The 20,860-nt window shown below is 37.1% G+C and overlaps 1 protein-coding gene across 2 annotated transcripts in view; it reads right to left on the reverse strand.

The window, feature by feature from the left end:
- Positions 1-4,760: 4,760 nt before the first annotated feature.
- Positions 4,761-20,860, reverse strand: part of LOC117609815 (globin-1) — a 108,654-nt gene continuing 92,554 nt past the window's right edge. For both annotated transcript variants that reach the window (XM_034336528.2, XM_034336529.2), the window contains exons 3-4: positions 14,832-15,063; positions 4,761-5,192 (exon numbers count right to left, since the gene is read on the reverse strand). In XM_034336528.2, coding sequence (XP_034192419.1) covers positions 5,022-5,192; positions 14,832-15,063 — 403 coding nt within the window. In that variant the 3' untranslated portion in view covers positions 4,761-5,021. The remainder of the gene's footprint in view (positions 5,193-14,831; positions 15,064-20,860) is intronic.

Raw genomic sequence — 20,860 nt, forward strand, 5'->3', positions numbered from 1 at the left:
TTCACAATGTATCACTTTTGAAAGGCGTTAAACATAAACTACGATTTGCATGCAATTGAACGTAAGAAACATTCAAAGATTTAACACATTAATGGTTAGTGAATTTATTTTGAAAAGTATTATCAAATGATATAAATAAAAATATGTAGTTCCATTTAAAAAATAGAATTTGATCTCCGTATCCTTCGAAATAGTAATGTAAAGAAAAATCCGTTTACATGTCTTGTTCTCAGTAATAGTATTGTAGTTATGCTTGTCATGCTTCACATCACAACGTTCAGCGCATATTGAATTTGAATTTGGCGCTCTTCTGTCGCCTAGTTCCCCCTATCTAATCCCCTAGTCTCATATTGTTTCGTTGTGTCGAAGCATCGAGAACGTTTCTCACATAGCGCTCAAAAATAAAGATAAATTGTAACAAGGCCTTATTTAGAAAAATCCCTGACTATAAGAAGAAGAAGCGGTCGAGATCTCGATCACGAGAGGACTATCATTCTAAATACAGAAATGATGAAAAATTCGATCAACTGCAGAAACAGTTAGATAACCTAACAAAAGTGGTAGAAACACTAGCGAATCTACAAAAGGAGCAGAATTCGCCGAGTCTACCTGCAAAAGAAACAATATTAGATATTATAATCGGTAAGTAAAATCACTGATGTAGTTGTCTTGCTCAGTATTCTCATCTTTCGACACGAAGGTTGAGAGGTAATACCCATAGGTCTTACCATAGTCCATACGACTTTAAAAATCAAAGAGATTGCCACGGTCCATACAACCTTGATAAGAATGTTATCGTGATTAAGTTCAACAAGAACGATAATATCACAATTACACAACAAGTGGTACTTAATAATTCAAGGAAAATAAGGAGAATAATCCTAATTTAGACAAAAATGAAGAATTATTAAAAACCTCTGAGCTAGAGACATTAAAGAGTAGTGCTCTGGAGAGATTGGGAATAGATCCCAATGATTCCAAATTCAAGGAAATTAAGTATCATTCAGAGTTAAAGAATACTTCGTTGAAATAGAAAAATGAAGATCTTCCAGAAAAGAATAAAAAGAAAATTCTGGAACTCTATTACCTATAGAAAAGGAGACTTCTACACTGAAGCCCCTAATTTGAATCTAGAGATAAGTCCATTACTTTTAGAAATTGAAAAAAAGAGGGATCAACATTTTATGGAAACGCAGAATTGCGTGGGCACGACCATAGCTACCTTAAGCCGAGTATCCACCTGTATCAAACGCCCGTATCGTATCACCGTTCCGAACCCTTTCGAATAGACAGACGTTGCCACGTTGCATGCCACGGCGTGCTACGGCTCGGACAATATTTCTTCGTTTCTTGATAGAAACGGTTCGGCAATAGGACTGGGCCACTACAGGCGAGGAGTTTCGTTTTGCTGCGTGCCGTTCCAAAGGAACGGAGGCAACGGACCCATCCGAAAAATTTGTCGATTCTTTGCCGTTGTATCGAAGGAAAGGTTTATGGGTTTGCACTTGACATAGCGTTTCATGCCGTCACTTGGGTTTCAATTTATTTGAAATCTTGCAGTATTATTGGATTCATTTCAAAATCGATGAAATTATTTATGAACTTAATCTAATTTAATTTAGACAAATTTTATCGTCTAAATATATTTAAACAGATCAATTATCTTCGGTGATACGCTGTACATAAAAGAGCAATGTTAATAAGAACCTCTGTGATTATTGAAAAAGGACAATGTTAATTATCCAGAGATTTTTCCGTTGCCGAATATCGAAAGTTCTATTGGGCTGTGATACGGAGGTGAAGGAACGGGCCGATCCGAAAATTGTCGGTTTCTTGCTGTTCAAAGGATAGGTTCGGAGACCACTTGAAACGTAAAAACAACATACCCAGGCGAAGGCCCGAAATGCTATGTCAAGTGGAAACATGACACTTGAGGCTCGAGATAATATGATCTGGAATCGGATATATCAGTGAGATAATACTAATGCAATGACTGAACTTTGTTATTTTTCATTTTTTTCTTATAAAACTTTTACCAAGATATTTGTGACGTTTTTCTGATTAAAATGATACCAAACATGATATGGTTAGGACAATTACAATAAAGAAACAGCATGCAGCAAATCGAAACTTCTCGCCTATAGGAGTTTCTTTCAAGAAACGAAGAAATATTGTCCGAGCCGTAGCACGCCGTGGCATGCAACGAGGCAACGTCTGCCTATTCAAAAGGGTTCGGAACGGTGATACGATACGGGCGTTTGATACAGGTGGATACTCGGCTTTAGGTGCTGCACGGTCTCTATGTCAATAGAGGCCACAGAGGACGGTTTAGACGAGGATACATTCACGGATTATATAAGCCATGTTGGTCAGATTTTAACTGATGTTTCTCATCAACACTCGGTGGCAAGAAAATCCTTTATCACACCACAGTTAAATAAAAGTGTCAAACCAATGGTGGACACGATACTTTCTGATGAATGGCTTTATGGTGATAATCTCAAGGATAAAATCAAAGATGTTAAAGAAATCTAAAAGGCTTGTGCGAATATCAAGGACAAGATCCCACAGAAATATATACCTAAGGCGCGAGAGCAGGGAAATGTGATGTCTCGAGTCCTGACCGTGGTTGAAGAAAAAGTCCTATGTTTACCACACAGGTTGAAAATGTCCAAACCGCTAGATCGGAGGTGCAACGATGTGGATGCGTAATCCCGCACGCAACTGAACGCCTTTAGGTTAAATTACAGCTAAATGGGAAGCATCATTGCGGCTATACGCCGGTATTCCTGGGATAACTGAAGCGTTGAAAGGGTATTGGCAGCCCACATGGAGACCCAGAGTTTTTTGGCGTGGGTGGTACGAGTCCCACATTGTGGGTACGATTGGCCAGAGTTTTCTAGCTCACACATACTAAGCACGCCGCTTGACGTGCTGATATGGGTGCGTGATGACGTGGGGACTAGGCGGGACAGACCAAGTGCTCCCCTTGCCCCTGTGCCGTCCCGCTCTTCAACTTCTCATTTCTGCATAGTACTTTGTTCGATACTGTACCTATGTTAAAACCATGTAGAAAACTTCAAAAACAAATAACTCAGAAATTCTTAAGTATCTGCCCTCGTATGAGGGATGATTTGTAAAGGTGAAAAGATCTACATTTTTTAACATTAAAATTAATGCTCTGAAGCTGAAGTCTTTTCCCTTTGTCACGACTCTGACCACAGTTGTATCAGTAGGTATCAGCGTTTAACGCTTTAATTTATAATCACACTATAACGTTTCCACCAACTATACCTGTAATCTGTAATTGATTCATAACTTTACTGTGTCACTCTTCAATATCGTTTTCCGCAATGTTTTCCTATGTGATTTGCTTAAGCTTTTGAGTGATGATCATTGCTGGCAGTAGTTTAAAGTATAAAGTAACCCATCGTGATTGTGTACCATATTTACATCGTTCAAATTCCATAATCGATATCACGCTCGAACGAAGGACGAGCGTAATCTATTTTTGTTAACTTGCTCCCTTTATCAGCTCGTGAACGATACTACCCTGATGTTTCGAGTGTTGTACGAATTACTTAGTGAAAAAGCTATGAGGTCATGTTTACCGATACAAATAATTACAGTGAGAGACAAAAATAAGTAGACACTGTTCAAAATAGAATACCTCGGTTAAAATTGGACTAAATAACTTGAGGTTTTTTGAGAAGCTATAAAAATTCACTAAAATATGTATTTTCATAATTAAAAAATTACAATTTGTTGAAATCGTGGAAAAAAAATAGTGAATGGTAATTTTTCAACTTTTTTATGTGAGTCTATAATGAAAATTTAAAATATGTCTTTCGTAGATTCAGATAAGTTATATGTATGCTAAAAATTTCCTCGAGATCGGTCAACGCATTTAAAAGTTATAAGTAATTAAAATTTCCGAAAATCGCGACTTTTCATCTAAGAACATACAGGGTCTACCATTTATCACGGAACCTGTGCGCGCATGAACTCATGAATGTGGCAAGAGCGCAACGTTTGGCACGATCAGCGATACTCTGGTCCGAGATTCGATTCGGGATACGAGTATATTTGTCTCTCTGCCGATCACGCCCGAATTTTGCCGAGCCGAGCCGAGCCGAGCCGAGCCGAGTCGACTCGAAGTTCCACTGCTCGTCGTGCATACTCGTATCCAGAATCGAATCTCGGACCATGAGTTCGGTCGATTGTCAATTTAACTCTATGGATTTTTACATCACTCTCCACAGCTCTCTACATGACATTATACTTTCACCAATGGTTTGCAGAGGGCGCATCTATCGAATTTTAGCGCTGTTGTCACATTTATGAGTTCGCGTGATCACGGGTTCCGAGGTAAATGGTAGATCCTGTATGTTTTCAATTTTTATAGCTTCTCAAAAAACCTCAAGTTATTTAGTTCAATTTTAACCGCAGTATTCTATTTTGAACAGTGTCTACTTATTTTTGCCTTTCACTGTATATGAAAGAGCACTTTCACTTGTTTGAGGTTAATAAAAGTGAAAGGATATCGTGGAGTTTATTCTCTTTGACCGTCAGAAGAATTCATTTCATGGTTCGTTTCGTTACTTGTTGGACGAAACGACCAAACGTGCGATACAATAATCATAGCTATTTTTTTTTTATTCACGAATTATCTTTCATCACCGAGACCTGCTCGAAGAAAGAAGATTTCAAACCTAACCAACCACGGAGTAGTACTCGCACTCCTGTAAAAAAGAACATTGTTTGACGGTAACACGTCGCACAACATTGTCTCCGAGTCCTCTCGTTAAACATGTATATACTCAATCGTGTGAATCACATTGCAGACAACGGAGAAACGGAGATATTTTTGGAATAAATGAACGGTTGTGTGTTCAAACGATCCATTTCATCCCTCGAAATCGATCCTTTATCATCCGGGAACCGAGTCCTGAATAACAAGGCGATCAGGAAATTTTTCAATCGGGCACCAAAGCTTGTTTGCTTCTTTACGACCAAGACAACTAGGATTTAGCGGTGTCGCTTTGTGCCTTGTCATTTTGAGCTTTTTCGAAGCCGTCGATTAGAGTCTCAATAATGAATTTGATCGTCATCTTGTAAATGTTCTCCACGTTCTCCGAGTATCGATCTTCCAAAGTTTGTTCCACAGCTTCCAGAAATGGTTTCTCAATTTTCTGAAAATCAAATTTATACAAATATTAAATGTGGATATAAATAAAGCAGATTCATAAATAAAATCAACATTAATGTTATAACAATAATGCTAAACATTATTTTATATCATGTTTAAGTTGCTAATTATTCCTAATATGGAATACTTTTGAATGCACATTTTACCTATTTACAATGTTTTTATGAAACTTAAATATGTTTTAGACTATTTTGTCTGGTAATAGCTAAATTTAAAATATAATAGTTGTCGTCTGTTGTACACCGTAAATTAACTTAGTTACTATGAAAAAAAAGTATCATCTGTTCCTGTAATTAAATGACTACAGAATTTAATTTATATACATGCAATTAAGTGCAATCCTCGTTGTAAAATGTCGATTGAAATGACAGCACAAACTTATAGGTACATCAACCTAAAATATAGTACATTTTTAAACAATGATTATGGTTTATCTTATACCTATTAAATAATACATTGATGTGAACATAGAGGAAATTTACGTGACATGTATCTTTTAAATTCTTTCTTTAGTTCTCAGGTATAGATAAGTACAGTACTGCACAAAAGTTTAAAATGACTACTTTCTAGATAAATTATTGCACTATATCACAGATACTAAACAGTTAACAATTTATAGTTAGAGAAGAGTTGGGCTGGTATCGGACCGGGCGTGTTTTGAGGATTTATTAACAGATACGAAAGAAAAGAATTAGCCTGTCAAAGGTTTCCTTTCGGGATTGTCTGCCAGACATATCAATAGGGCTGACGAGAGGCAATCCCTGATTCAAAATCACCCCAGCAACCCCCCATTTCCGGGTGTTACGCGAGTTCGGGGACACTGTATACCCGAATCGCATACCGGGCGATTGCCAGCGAGAACAGTACCGATCCCGCAGCCACCTGGCGGTCGCCGGTTCGTGCTAAGGGTGTCCGGGGAGACCAGCACTCTCCACCTCCACTAAATCGCCTGCATTAGTTAGTCCAGGACTTCTTAACCCTTTGGAGGGCACATTTTTTTCCGAACAAATTATTGAACTCAAAGGCTATCTGGCGGTTTTTGGAATCGTTGATTACGATTCTGACGTCAGAATTGCAAAATTCAATTTTTGGAAAATTAAATCATTTTTTTCGACAAAAAATATGTTATTGTACTAAGTATAGAATACACAAATTTTCAGAGCTGTAGGACTTTTCGTTCAAAAATAACCGAATTTATTCTGAAAAAAAACGAGTATTTTGTGTTTTAATTATTTACAACTAATTATAAGTAAACACATTTATACAGCTTTCCTTGAAAATTATATAACTTGGAACCCCTAGAGTCTGTTACGTATTCGTCTCGGAAATTTCCTTATATGGTGTTACAAACTCTTCTCAAAAATTTCCTTATATGGAATCGGATGTGCGCACCGGGCACCAACCGTCTTCTGGAAAATTCGAGACCAACGCAAAGCAAGGGTGCGGTCCTGCGGGTCACGTAGAGTCCGTCCCCACCACTCTTTTTACTCCAATTTTTGGGTATAAAAAGGGTGGCGGCAAAGGCACCTCGGGTCTAGTTGAAGTCTAGAATCAGTTTGATACACGTCAGTACGTTTCTCTTACGGATAATCTCTGCAACAAGGAAACTCTGCGAGATCGGGTATTCAAGTCTCTTTCAAGCACTCAGTAACTATACAGTACGTTGTCTGCTGTTAAGCATTATTCTGATCGTTGTAGTCCGCCCCTGTTTGCTCGTGTTGGTGAAAACCGAGAAGGATTAGATTCTTGCTTCGCGTAATAGAAACTAAACTTTTTATTATTCAACTCATTTAAACTTGCAACTTAGAGTTTAATTCATTGAACACCGCGACAATTACACGCAACAATTGTAAGGACCCGGCATAGAGAATAAACTCATATTATTTTAACTTATCTACTATTGTCCAATTATATTGACTGGTCCAGAAACCCACTAAGGTATACCTTTACCGCTCGAGGTACATCAATCAAATTACGAGACCTAATACTAACATTTCCTGCGGCTCCCTACGTTACCCATACGTAGGTTCGTCCTCACATCTTCACCTTTCCTGTGGCTTCCTACGTTAGCCATACGTAGGTTCGTCTACTGTAACCAACCTCCTGGAGCTCTCTACGTTAGCCATACGTAGGTACGTCTCCACGTCTACTTTCTTAGGCTCTCAGTGTTAATAACAACACTGGTCAAACCATTAACAAATACCATAACCGAGATTAAGCCCAGGCTACGCAGCCGCCCTCTGCGGCTCGTAACAAGTCTAAAAAGTACTCACATATTGAAAAAGTCTACAAATGAATTCCGAATTAAAGAAAAACCTAAAAACAAAAAGGTGGTACAAATACGTACTACTACCCCTTCAAAAGGTTAAACTTTTCCACTTGGCGACTCCCTTTACCAGAACAAATATTTTCGCGACCCCCCGCATATAGTTATATACAGGGTGCGTTTCAAAACTAGTAGGACTGATTTTTGATATTCCGAGCGCGGTGTAGAAACAAAGTCTCTATTGGTGGGAATTGTGGTGGGGGGTGTCGCGAAGGGAATGCGTGCTTACATAGTCGCCTCTAAACGTTTGGATAGTAAATATCGCCAAAACAGTGAGACTCTGTTTACACATCTCGAGCAGCGCTACGCGCTACTTGGCAAAACTGTGAACGCACAATTTTACGTGGAACTGCTCGAACGACTACGGAAAAGAGTCCTCCGCGTGAGACCAGCGATGTCCAACACTTGGAAATTGCATCATGACAACGCGCCGTGCCACACCGCACTGTTGGTACGGGAGTGGTAGGCCAAACACAATTTGACAACATTACCTCATCCACCTTGCAGCCCTACAACTGACTTTTTCCTTTTTCCCCGATTAGGCCCGATACACACTAGCGGTTCGGTCCCAGTCCGTTCTCGGTCCGGTAAAATATACTCCAATGTAAATCTTATGAGAGCATACACACTTGCCAGCTCCGGTCCGGTCACGCTCCAATCTCACGACGATCTCGCTTCGATCCCAGCCCGGTCCCAATCGCTCTCGAACAGTAGCCACTTGAGCCACTTGTTCGGTTCGCTCCCGGTCCGGTCCCGGTCCGGTAAAATATACTCCAATGTAAATCTTATGAGAGCATACACACTATGCGTCCGCTCCAGCTCCGGTTCGATCACGCTCCAGTCCCGGTCCGGTCTCGATTTCTCACGAAGAATATTTTCCTGGGATGGGACTGCGCTCCCTCATTTGAAACGCTTCAGCTTGTACATTTCCATCTTGTAGTGGCATTTTCAGGATTAGCTATGAGTTTTCTACAATAAACTTTGAAGGTTTGTGATAAAATCCCAAATGCATACTCGACTAATTTTCTTCCTTTACATAATCGATAATTAAATATTTTTTTTTTAATATCTTCTATACTTCTTGATCCTAGATAAGGCCGCATTAAATATTTCTTTAATGGAAATTGTTTAATATCATTATTTTTTAACCGACTTTGAAAAAGGAGGAGGTTACTCAATTCGATCAGTATATATATATTTTTTTTTTTCCATATGAACCTATATCTACAGCAGTAAATTTATAATTTGCATCTACTAATGCCAAAAGTACAATCGAAAAAGACTTTTTATAATTGACTATCAGATCGAGAGCGGCTCGAACGTGGCATAGCAGTATGGGTACGGTAAGATTTTACCGAACGGAGACCGGACCGGGACCGAACCGAATAGTGTGGATCTAGTCGTACGGTAAGATTTTACCGAACCGAGACCGGACCGGGACCGAACCGCCATAGTGTGGATCTAGTCGTGCAGTAAGATTTTACCAGACCGAGACCGGACCGGGACCGAACCGCTAGTGTGTATCGGGCCTTAAAAAGGCAGATGGAAGGACGTCGTTTTGACACAATTGAGGCAGTGCAAGAGACCGTAACGCGTGGATTGAGGAGCATCCCGGTTGAAAATTTCCAGCAGGCGTATGCGGACTGGCAGACTCGCTATACTAAATGTATTAATTCACGAGGGTGTTATTTCGAAGAATATTAACGACTTGTACGAATATCTGCAATGTTTTGATCAAGTCAGTCCTACTACTTTTGAAACGCACCCTATAAATTAGGAATACGAATTAAAACATTTGCTGATAATAAATCGTAAAGAAAATTTATAAATGATAATTTTCGGTTGTTGCACGTCCAGGAATTTTTAAATTTTGCTAAAATTTCTACGATCCCCAAAAGTTACACTTTAAGAAGCACCGAGTTACTCTGTTGTGTTGTGCGGCTTTTAAACTGTTCTGTCCTCTTCTCTTGAAGGCAGATATTCACTTACGCACTATCGGTGATCACTAATACGATCTATAAATTAACAATTATTTCTGATAAAGTAAGAACAAAGTATTTTTTCTAAAAAACAAGTTTAAAAATTTTTTAATACGTTTTAAGCTTCTTGCAATTATTTAAACAGTTTTTTCACGTTAAGATCACTATTTATACCATTTGTTAGTATTTTCAACGATTTTTGAAGAAGAAATGAAAAGCGATCGAAATCTTAAGTGCATTTGTTCATTTAAACCGAAAATAAGTAACAATAAAAAACTGTGTTTTAAATAGGGAATATTCCCTGCATGTTTGTCGTTTTATAATTCTGTGACTTTCCAAATTCAGGATCTTTCTTCGTCAGTTGCGGAAATAAAAAATTATATCTTCTTCAGTTCGATGTATAAGATAAAAAGTTGTTATTTTCTGATGATTTCAATAATTTCAATAAAAGAATGTGTAAAAGCAATCAATTCAATGCTACGAAAATTTAGTACAGTAATTAAAAATACGGGTTATTGCACACAACATTATGTTTTTATATTTTTATTTCTTATACTAATGCACATAGTGTTTTTAAATATGTATAATTTGAAAGTAATGTTCATAACAAATAGAGCTTCAAAGGTTTCATTCTCATTTCATTTAAAGATGGTAATGTTAATCACAAGTGAAAGTGAGTGCATGTATGGTTTTTCAAAATAACTACAAATTATTAGATATTTAATGACTGTAATGTAATGCGATAATCCATAAAAAAGTAGTAATGTTAAACTTTTATCCACTACTGTACGTGTCTCTTTTAGTTTTAGTAACAGTAGAATGTGTTCCGACCCCTCCGGCGATCTCCGAAATCGTCTGCACTGATATTTCGAGGGTAGGATGCAACAAAACTATGAAGAGAATATCTGAGACACGAGAAAACTACCACAGAGACATCAAAGAACCTTTTATACCATCGTTGACGGAAAATCGTTGAGCACGAGAAGTAAAAAGAATGAGAAATATTTTACACAGAATTTGTGATTTTAATCGAGCATTCTTTCGAATAAAGAATGTTCTCCTATGTTCCATCAAGCTTGTTTGTACTTTTTAACTCTGTTCTTTTTTATCCTAATGTAGTATAATAGATAACACATTCGAATTTCCATGTAAACAATGCATATAAACATAAAATGATAATCGTTTAATTTATTTATGCATGTTAACAGCCATGTTAACACCATAAAATTAAAAGAGTTATAGCGCATTACCGAGATAGTTCCGATAATGTATTTAGAATGAATTACATATTATACAGAGTGTTCGACTATAAGTGGGACAAGTTTTATAGGATGATTCTGGGGCTCCAAATAAGACAAAAATGAATAATAACGAAATAGCGTTCACGGTTTTGTTTTTTAGTTATTAACGTTAAAAGATTCGCGTAAAAAGCGTCTAAAACCGGCAATTTACACAGCACCGATGATTGACCATAGTGTCAGTAAAGGCGTGTACAATCATAGGTAACAGTCATTGAATACTAGTTCAAGTGCTAACAAATCGTTGCTTAGCATTAAACCCTTTTTTCGTTTTTTAATTTAAGAGGTTATTTAGGAGGTTATAACGCACACTGTACTCACTAAAATTAATACAGGATTGTTAACTGTTCGTACGTCATATTAAATATTACAGCACCGAGAAACAGAATAGCACATGTTGGACTTCTACATGTAGTATTCAATGACTGTTGCCTATGACTGTACACGCCCTTTCTGACACGATATTCAATCGTCGGTGCTGTGCGGATTGTCGGTTTTAAGCGCTTTACACTCGAATCTTTTAACGTTTATAACTAAAAAACAAAGCCGTGAATGCTATTTTATCATTCTTAATTTTCATCTTATTTTGACCTCCAGAATCATCTCTTCAAATTTGTCCCACCTGTTGCCAAACATCATGTATATGTTAAAATAAAAGCGTAAAGTGTAGTAAATGTATAGACTTAAAGTTTTGCAGTGCGTCCCAACAGAGGATATCATGCTACACTTCAAAAGGGGACAGTTTGGAGGGGGGAGTCTTTAGGAAAAGGGGAAGTGACTTAAAGCTACCATCTCCAAACTGAAGCCCTGGGAAGGTGCTGCTCTACAAACATTTGAAAAGTAGCAATTCCTAAAACTCAAAAAGATGGTAATTGTTAACCCCCCGCTTGAAAAAGCAAAGACTGTTTTTGCTATGCTGGAAGAACAAAAACCAGGGGTCCGCACCACGTGCAGGGTGTGAAGTAGGATAGAGGGACCGAAACCGGTCACTTTCATTCTGGAGATAGACTTCAAGTCATAAAGTGTCTCCAATAAGAAATTCGAGGTTTACGTAGTCCTACGTAAAAATCTTTCCTCACAGGAACTAGTTGGATCAACAGTACCACCCACCAGCCGGAAGAGAGAGGGAAAGAAGAATTCGGAGCCCTTAGCCCACGTATCGACTCCTTTTCCAGACCTGGGCAAAGAAGCCTAGGCTGTAGTTCCGAATACGACCGGTCGCCGATCAAGATGAAATTTGGAGGGTTGGTTGGGAGCAGGTAGACGACCCCAAATATAAAGTGGTATCTTCGGTTTCCTATTAGTTTCCGAGATATTAATTAAAAACTTTCGTACAATACATAGAATTTTTCCTATACAGACGTAACTAACACTACCGTCTTCGCTGTAGCAACCGTCATCGTGAAGTGTCGAACAGCCGTTCACACCATAGCAATATCGTCTTCCGTTTCTATAAGGTGTACCATGTAAAATCCATTTTTTTTAGTTACATTACGTTATGTTTTATATTGTATTACTAATTCTCAAGGAATTAAACACATTTGATTTATACGTTGGTTAGGTTAGGCTAGATAAATTTCCAGCCGCCGGGAGGCGACCGGCAACGCTACAACAGTCGTCGTATCTCTAAAGTTTTGAATAGGACACCCTATAGGTATACGCTGACTATACGCTGTGTCAACGGCTGTTCGGCACTTGACGATGTCAGCTTACTACAGCGAAGACGGTTGTGTTAGTTACGTCTGTATAGGAAAAATTCTATGTATTGTACGAAAGTTTTTAATTAATAACTCGGAAACTAATAGGAAGCCGAAGATACCTCCCCCCTTAAAATTTCATCTTGATCGGCGACCGGTCGTATTCGGAACTTCATCCGAAGCCTATTCCATCGACTATCATTCATCAAACGAGTCTCGGACCTTCACACCTCAACATCCATCGAGAGGGAGCCACCCGAGGACCACTATAGTAAAAGTTGGATAATTACCCGAAAATCGGGACCGAAAACGAGCACTTATGTAGCGGAGCTGTCTTTTCGATTTTTAGAAACGGCTAAAGTCGAGCGTTTGAATGTGTCGAACTTAGAAAAGGACAGAAAGCGAAAGAGAAAGAGGTCTGATAATCAGAGGGACCGAGAGAAACATATTGGTGAGGCAATACTAATTCAACAATAAAAATTTTGTATTCTTTATTTTTGCCAAATAAAACTTTTACTAATGTAATTGTGAGGTTCTTCGAATTAAAATGAAATCAAACACCATATTTACTGTATATTTTGTTATTCATAATAATGATACATAATAAGTTGTTGCAAGTAAATGTGTTTGATATCATTTTAATCAGAAAAATTCCACAAATTTGTTAGTAAAAGTTATGTAAAAAGAAAATTAAAAATAGAAAAGTTAGCATCATCTTGGTATTTAGAAGAATTTAATACGCTTTTGATCTTTGCCGTTTGTCGCGATCGCGGCTTCTTTCTTTTTTAATCATTCGCTATCTTTCCCCGTGTTCGAAACTTATTATCGTCAATTTAACCAGTAAATATAGTCCAAATTATATCGTGTGTAGCATCATTTTAATCAGAAAAATGTCAGAAATATCCTGGTAAAAGTTTTATAGGAAAGAAATGAAAAATAATAAAGTTAGGTCGTTGCATTAGTATTACCTCACTGATATATCTAATCCCAAATCATGTTATATTACTCGGCGCGGCGTCTCAAGGGGTATATTCCCCGGCGGTGGGGATGATCAGTTCTTCGCAATTATTGTACAAATCTTTTTCGCAATTATCGAATCTTTACTGTATTTTTTAAAATTTATTTAATACCTAAATGTGATCTGAAGTGTTTTCCCTTTTTAAGATAATACAGTGATATCCGAGGTATACGACCTTAATCCGTTCCTGATGTTTGGACTTATACCGAATAGGACGTATACCAAGTCAACCTTTCCCATAAGAAGTAATGTAAAAATGATTAATCCGTTCTCATGTAAAAAAAAACTCCTATTGATATTATACCTACATTAATAGGGTTGTAACATAATTTAAACGCTGTTTATGTCATAAACAGCATTTAAACGATTTCCTAGAGGTTTATAAAAAATATTTACTAGTTTATTTAACATAATTACTTTGTAAAATATAAATGTAACTTAATGATAGATTCTAAATTAACAAACCAAATAGAATAAACTTTATTGCCACCTGTTTTGTAGTTATATTTTGTTATATGATATTCTTATTTGTATGATCAGTCAGTTAATAATACATCAACTCCGAATATAATTTTTCCTCTGAGATAATTATTTAAAAATGACGCAAAATTCACAGAAAAAATTTATGTCGTATACCGAGCAAAATTTGTCATGTCCAAACAGGACGTATTCCGAATTGGACGTATACCGAGGTACCATTGTAAGTAAATGTTTCAAGTTATACCGTATTTGGTCTTGTTTTAATCAGAAGAACCTCATAATTATATTAGTAAAAGTTTCTTTGAAACAAAATCAAAAATTAAAAAGTTTTGTTGCTGCGTTAGTATTGTCTCATCGATATTCCAGTGCAGATCAGATTACGCTATTCGTTTATCCAGCTTCGCAGTTTTTCAAGGGGGGTCCCCCTAGGTAGTGGGGATGATTATCGAGTAGTTGTTATTCAATGGATCTGCCCGGGTTCTTATCCAACTTTTACTGTACATCCAGAGGCAGGCAGACCAACAAAGGCGGAGGTCATGCGGAAAATCGATCTCACTGGGAACCAAAAAGACAGACAAACTACCGTATTTGGTGCTCAAGGAAGCCCTGTGAAGGCATCATTCACACGGTTTAGCTTGAATTCTACGCGCGCTCAAATTGGACAGTACTTTTCGTTAATAATTCGAAAATTAAGTCTTAGCCAACATTTTGGCAATGAAAAAGGTTATTCAGAATCACCTCAACAATCACTACTTTATTGGTTCTAGTACTCTTTTTGGAACTCTCTGTATACCTTTGGTTTCGCTTACTTTTTATGAACTCACCCAAAAATATTGTGGATTGAAACCCGGAATCTTTGTATGCGTGGCTCCAACTTGATGAAGGCAAGTCAGGAAGACGTCCATATCGTCGAGCCCTTTGATACATTCATCCAGGGCAGACATCACTGTTTCTGCATGTTTCGCCAGTTCCATGCTATTGGACTGCTGTTCTTTCGTTTTCAATTCACGAAATTGTGTAAACATATTTAACAGTTCGGCATTTTCCTCGAACAACCTGAAAACACGCATATAAAAATAAAGGTAATACAATATAATATTTATGTTATTATTAAGATAATATTGCGAACGCTTATTCACTAGTATACGTGAAATTTTATGTGTGTATAGAGTAATTCAAAAGAAGTATAATGATATGCCTTATTTGTGTTAAAATGTCCATTAAAGGTATGAAATCAAACTTCAAAATCAAATGAGCACTCCCATTTCTTCACATACATTTTGCTGATATCAGATAAAGAATTAGGTACTCAAGAAGCCCTCGAGTTGAGTTTTTAACCGACTTCAAGATCTATCAGGGGATATATCCTAATTTTGGTTTTATGGGCGGTGATACATGGAACTACAGCCTTTAAGTCTACCAGCGGGAGGATCACTTTCATATGTTTCAAACAAATGTCAAATGTGCTTAATTTGGTATCGAGACCATAATCTATAAGCTACTAATCGTCGCTAATTACGATATTTGTTGGATTATCTGGAAATAATCAAGTAACAAAAACAAGTCCAGTGTCGAAGGATACGGACAGTGTCTTGGTTTATTTCAACAGTCTTTAGATTGGGGACCGATGGGTCCATAAAGTTTTCCAGGCATGGCTTGAGCAATAAAACTCCGGGCATTTCTATATTTAGTTTTCTCAAGTGGACCCAATAAGGGTTTTTTCACTGTAGACTCTTCACTTCAGCATTAGTTTTCGAACTGTGCAGACGTCTTCGGAGTGTTCATTGAGAAATAAATTTATTTTTGGGTATTAAAAATTGTGTAATTATTTTAGTTTAATACCCATTTCCAATAATATTATTCCTGATATTAGTAATAACATTACAAATAATAACAAATGTACTATTATTGTATTGATACAAACATTATTAACACGTTGACTGCCACGTTGGTCACCCATGATCGAAATTTGTTTTCTCGGGGGGGCCATAATGGTCATCAGTAACAAAAAATTCTATATCAAAAACTCTATCTCTATATTGATCCTCAGGGCAAAACATATAAAGCTCGCGTGGCAGCTGATCAGCCCAATTTTTACTCGTAAGATAGCTGCTCGTTTTTTGAACAATATCTATACATAAGCGTTTATTGTAGTGGATCAATGCAATTAATTGGTAAATAGATTCTTTAATTCTAAAGCAGTTTGAGCATAGTATAAGTCAACTAGTAAAAAAATGAAAAGTAGGGGCAATCTACTAAAGATTAAACTTGTTTATGTAATAAGGTTTGTCGAAAAATACGTTAGTACTTTTGAAATGATTTGATAAATATAAAAAAACATGAAAACTCTGTTTCCTCCATAACTTACAATTACTCACATTTATACGTTTAATGAAAAGGGAAGTGCGTTGCAATTTTATCGAAACAAGGAAAAGTACTTGAATTCTTCTGACGTAAATCTACTTGCCCTTTAGGGGTTAAAGCTTTTAAGATAAAACGATATGTACTCCTAAAACTTTCTGAAACCTTATCCGCGACAACTGCAGGGTCTGCCTTTCAAATATATCAGATTTTTTCTAGAATTTGTTTATTATGCTGTTATTCCATAATCATGCCTTTTCATATTTTTAAATTTACTAACGAAAATAGAAGGTTGAAATGTGCATTGCCATTATTTCAACTTAATTTGCATTATACAAAATATGTAAAGTAAAGAATATATTTTTAGAACTGTTTAATAATAACACAAATTTCTGCTTGGATTTTATTTTGTTATCTATTTTCTACAAAAATATGTATCTGTGTGAACATCTTTAATCTACTAATGAGTATTTAAAGCGTTTACAAAATGAGAAATTGCCATTATGTCGAAACCTACACTTCTATTCATCCGAGTTCTTTCAATTAAGGCTGACATTCATAAATCAATCCTTTTCAAAAGTAATGATTTCAACACCAGTGCTCAAGAACCTCATTACTTTAACGAACTTTTCATTGTTTGTCGTCAAGTATAAGTAATCTTATTATTTAACAGGAGGTGAATTTCTTAATTATAATTTATATGGTCAAAAACGTGAATTAAGAATCTTGATAGGGCATGGGGTTGTTCCACCCTCAAAAGAGCGAAATACGCTTCGTTGATTTCTTTTTTTTCGGAGGGCGATGAATGGAGGAAATAGAATAAAGCAAATACTGCTCTTAAAAGTAATAGATCGTATTAAACAACAGGTGAAGTGATAATAAGCAGGAATAAAGGAATACTTATACGGTGAAACCGAGAAAAATATCGTTCTAATTCATCTTAATATTCATTTTCAGCGTTAAATTATTTTTAATAAAAAAGAATTGAGTGGAGTACAATTTATTCCAGATAATATTTCTTATATTTACATCACTGAATGCATGGAATTACGTTTTATAACAGACGAAGTGTTTCATTTAATTCTTGAGCAGTGGAGCCTGGATCAATCATGATCCAAACTTATAAAATATTAAATTAAATTTAAGTATATAATTTTTAAGCGGACGGATTCACATATTAGAAGAATAATGTAAAATTTAGAGAAAGAGATAATAATGTGAAATGCAAAATTACATTAAAATTGTGACTCTCTCTGTGGTCCGCCGTCTGAGGATTAAAACAGGTCACCTAATTCATATTAGCGTAAAAGAACATGGGTGATCTTGAAAAAGAAACGCTAAAATGTGATATTTATAAAACAATATTCCGCCATCTAAATGTCTTTTGAAACAATTGAAATTTTGTAAAAAATATTTCTGGTAGGTATTATAACAAATAGAAAAGATATTTAGATGGTCTTTATTAAGCAAAACACACTGTATAGTTTGGGACAAAATAGCACACCCACAAAAGTGTTTTTTATTTTATGAGCAAAAGTACTGACACAGGTAGCTCTTAATTATATAATTATGTATAAATCTAAAAAACAATATAATGTTTGGTTGATTTCTTTAACAATTATAATTGTTCAGGAATATTGAGTAGGTAAGAGTTTATGGCTCTGCCGATTGGGTTCGAAAGGGGGTCTAGGCCCGAAAAACCTCGATGGACCGACAGTGTCATAAACCACTCGTGAGGAGGCAAAGTTTTACTCTTCACCTCCACCTTGAGCGATCAACAGCGGGGTAAAGGAGAGACGACGGGTCCTCTAGGGGTCTTTTTGCGTGGCCTAGGGCAGAGACAAAAGTTAGTCGTCAGGAACAGTTGTCTTCTGTTTTACTGGCGTAAAGCGCCTGGTATAGACGGTAACCCACTCAGGTTAGTTTTTTCAGCCCAAAATCAAAATTCCTTACACCGATGAAGTCAAGTGTTGGGTCTTCCGGATCCGAACACAATGATTGGCAAGTCCCATGCGTAGGCAATTTATTTATACCCGGCACCACTTGGAGAGTGGTGGCTGCTGGGGGGTGGATAGTTATTTAGCGTTATAGCGCCCTTTACCACCGCCGGTATAAGCGAAAGCTTGGGTATGTCAAAGCGGGTTATCAACCTCACAAGGCTCAGTTAAACAATCACCTGACTTCCATTTTACGAAAACGACAAATCGTGGTTTGACCGCTGGATACGACATAACAGTCGACATTGTCAATATATCCAGAAAAGACAGTCCCTTATTAGTCACGCACCAAATAAATCATACAGTCCACAGTTTGATAAACTTTCTGGCTTGTACCTCATTTCCTTCTTCAACCCGTTCACGAACTCTCGAGTGTTTGGATGCTTACGATAATTATCAAATTTATGATTTTCGAGTATTGTACATATTTGCATTGTACTAATTGTTCAATAAAGGAAAACAATGAAATATACATTAAGTACTATTTTTATTGCAGCATAAGGATTATTACATTTAAGTTTACTTTTTTCTATTGGTAAATTAGAATAAAATATTTATAATGTTAAAACAATAGTGTGATGTACAGCATCATCGAAAGGGGAAAATTTCTTTACGGCAGTCTCTCGTCGATGTTTACGACGCATTAAGGGGCGGTAAGGTAGGTACGACTGTAACCCAATCACGTGCGTGAACGCGTGGATTACTGCGCACATTTAGTTAGAATAGAATCAGAACTGCGGCCGTAACACATGTTTTTGTATCCTATTCTTAGTAATAAAACTGTTAACTGGCAGTGTATATCAGTTCTTAGAATTCTACGCTACACTGACCTTATTCTTGTAAACTGTCTGGGTTTGATATCGTTCCATTGTTTATTATCCAGTCAATTATGTTTAGAAGAAAACGTTGAAACGGACAAACTGGCACACAATATGCAAGAAACGAGCTTTTCAAACGTAAAATTAAATTTACTTGTTTCTCTCTCAAGCTAGCTGATATAGTCGGTCTTTGTCCGGGATCAAATTAGTTTCGCATATAATTCGAATCTGTTCGTTGATAAAAAGATGGCGAACGGGATAGCACATGGGAAAGAAGGATACTATACAGGGTGTTCGACAACAGGTGGGCAAAATTTTAAGGGGTGATTCTAGGGATCAAAATAAGACGAAAATCAAGAATAACGAAATAGCGTTTGCAGCTTTGTTTTACAGTAATTTACGTTTAAAAATTTGAGTTAAAAGCGCCTGAAACCTGCAATCCGCCCAGCACCGACGACTGAACGTCAGGTCAGCAGGGGAAGGTACAGTCATAACCAAGAATCGTTGAATAGTAGAAACTTACCTCGTGCTATTCTGTTTCTCGATACTACAGCATTCGGCTTCGATTCTTGGTTATGACTGTACCGACCCCTGCTGACCTGACGTTCAGTCGTTGGTGCTGGGCGGATTACACGTTTCAGGTGCTTTTTACTCGAATTTTTGAACATTAATTACTGGAAAACAAAGCCGCAAACGCTATTTCGTTATTCTTGATTTTTGTCTTATTTTGATTCCTAGAATCACCCCTTAAAATTTTGCCCACCTGTTGTCGAACACCCTGTATATACATACTGCCGGCTGTCTTGTTTTATACAAGTGGACGGCACAGGGGCAAAAGGAGGTACTATTCACACATCGACTGACTTCCTAATTTTTCACGAGCCTAATTAGTAGATATGACTACTTCCACCAATTGCATTCCTTTACCTCGCCAACAAGTCATCTCACTGTAGCACTACATATGTATGTTATCACTGATGTATTTACAAATATTCAATTGTTGGAGTTCCATGCAGCTTTTCAAAGCGTAGGGGCCCAAACCGTGTCCCGAAATTTTAGAGCCTCACATTAAGCCCTAATTTCAAGGGATAAACCTCGAGTCCCAGAAACCAAATTTTGGTCGCTTCTGGCTTAAAGCAATTTTTCCGTCCCATAAGCGGTAGGCGCATAGTCATGACAGCGACCGCCACTATGTATGTACATACACACACCGGGCTGAAACGATTGTGACCAAACTCCAATCTTTGGTGAATATTTATGCAAGGATTTCGAAAACGTACAACAGTTTGTTTTGGACAGTGTGTTTGCTATGGGTTTGAGTAAGTCATGTTTCACGAAATCATAGAAATACTATATTCGGCAAAAAATCGGAAACCGTGTGTGGTCGGCAACTAATTGAAGAGAGTTCAGCCCTAATTGGTGTGCTTTTGAAATGCTGTTTGTCGAAACATTAATTCATTGGTCGATAATAATCAAATTGCCGATTTTGATACCATAATGCGGCGCTCATTATGCTGTGTATTTCAATTCTTTTCTTTTCTTTGGTTATACAGTGTGTCTCACTTAAACCGATACAGAGCTCTTATTACGTAACTATTGTTGCGGTAAGTGCCATAGTGGGGGTCTACGCTAGGAAGGGCAGACCCAAAGAATAACCGCGGTGGCACTTACCGCAAC

This window comes from Osmia lignaria, chromosome 5 (assembly GCF_051020975.1).
Source record: "Osmia lignaria lignaria isolate PbOS001 chromosome 5, iyOsmLign1, whole genome shotgun sequence".
Taxonomy (NCBI): domain Eukaryota; kingdom Metazoa; phylum Arthropoda; class Insecta; order Hymenoptera; family Megachilidae; genus Osmia; species Osmia lignaria.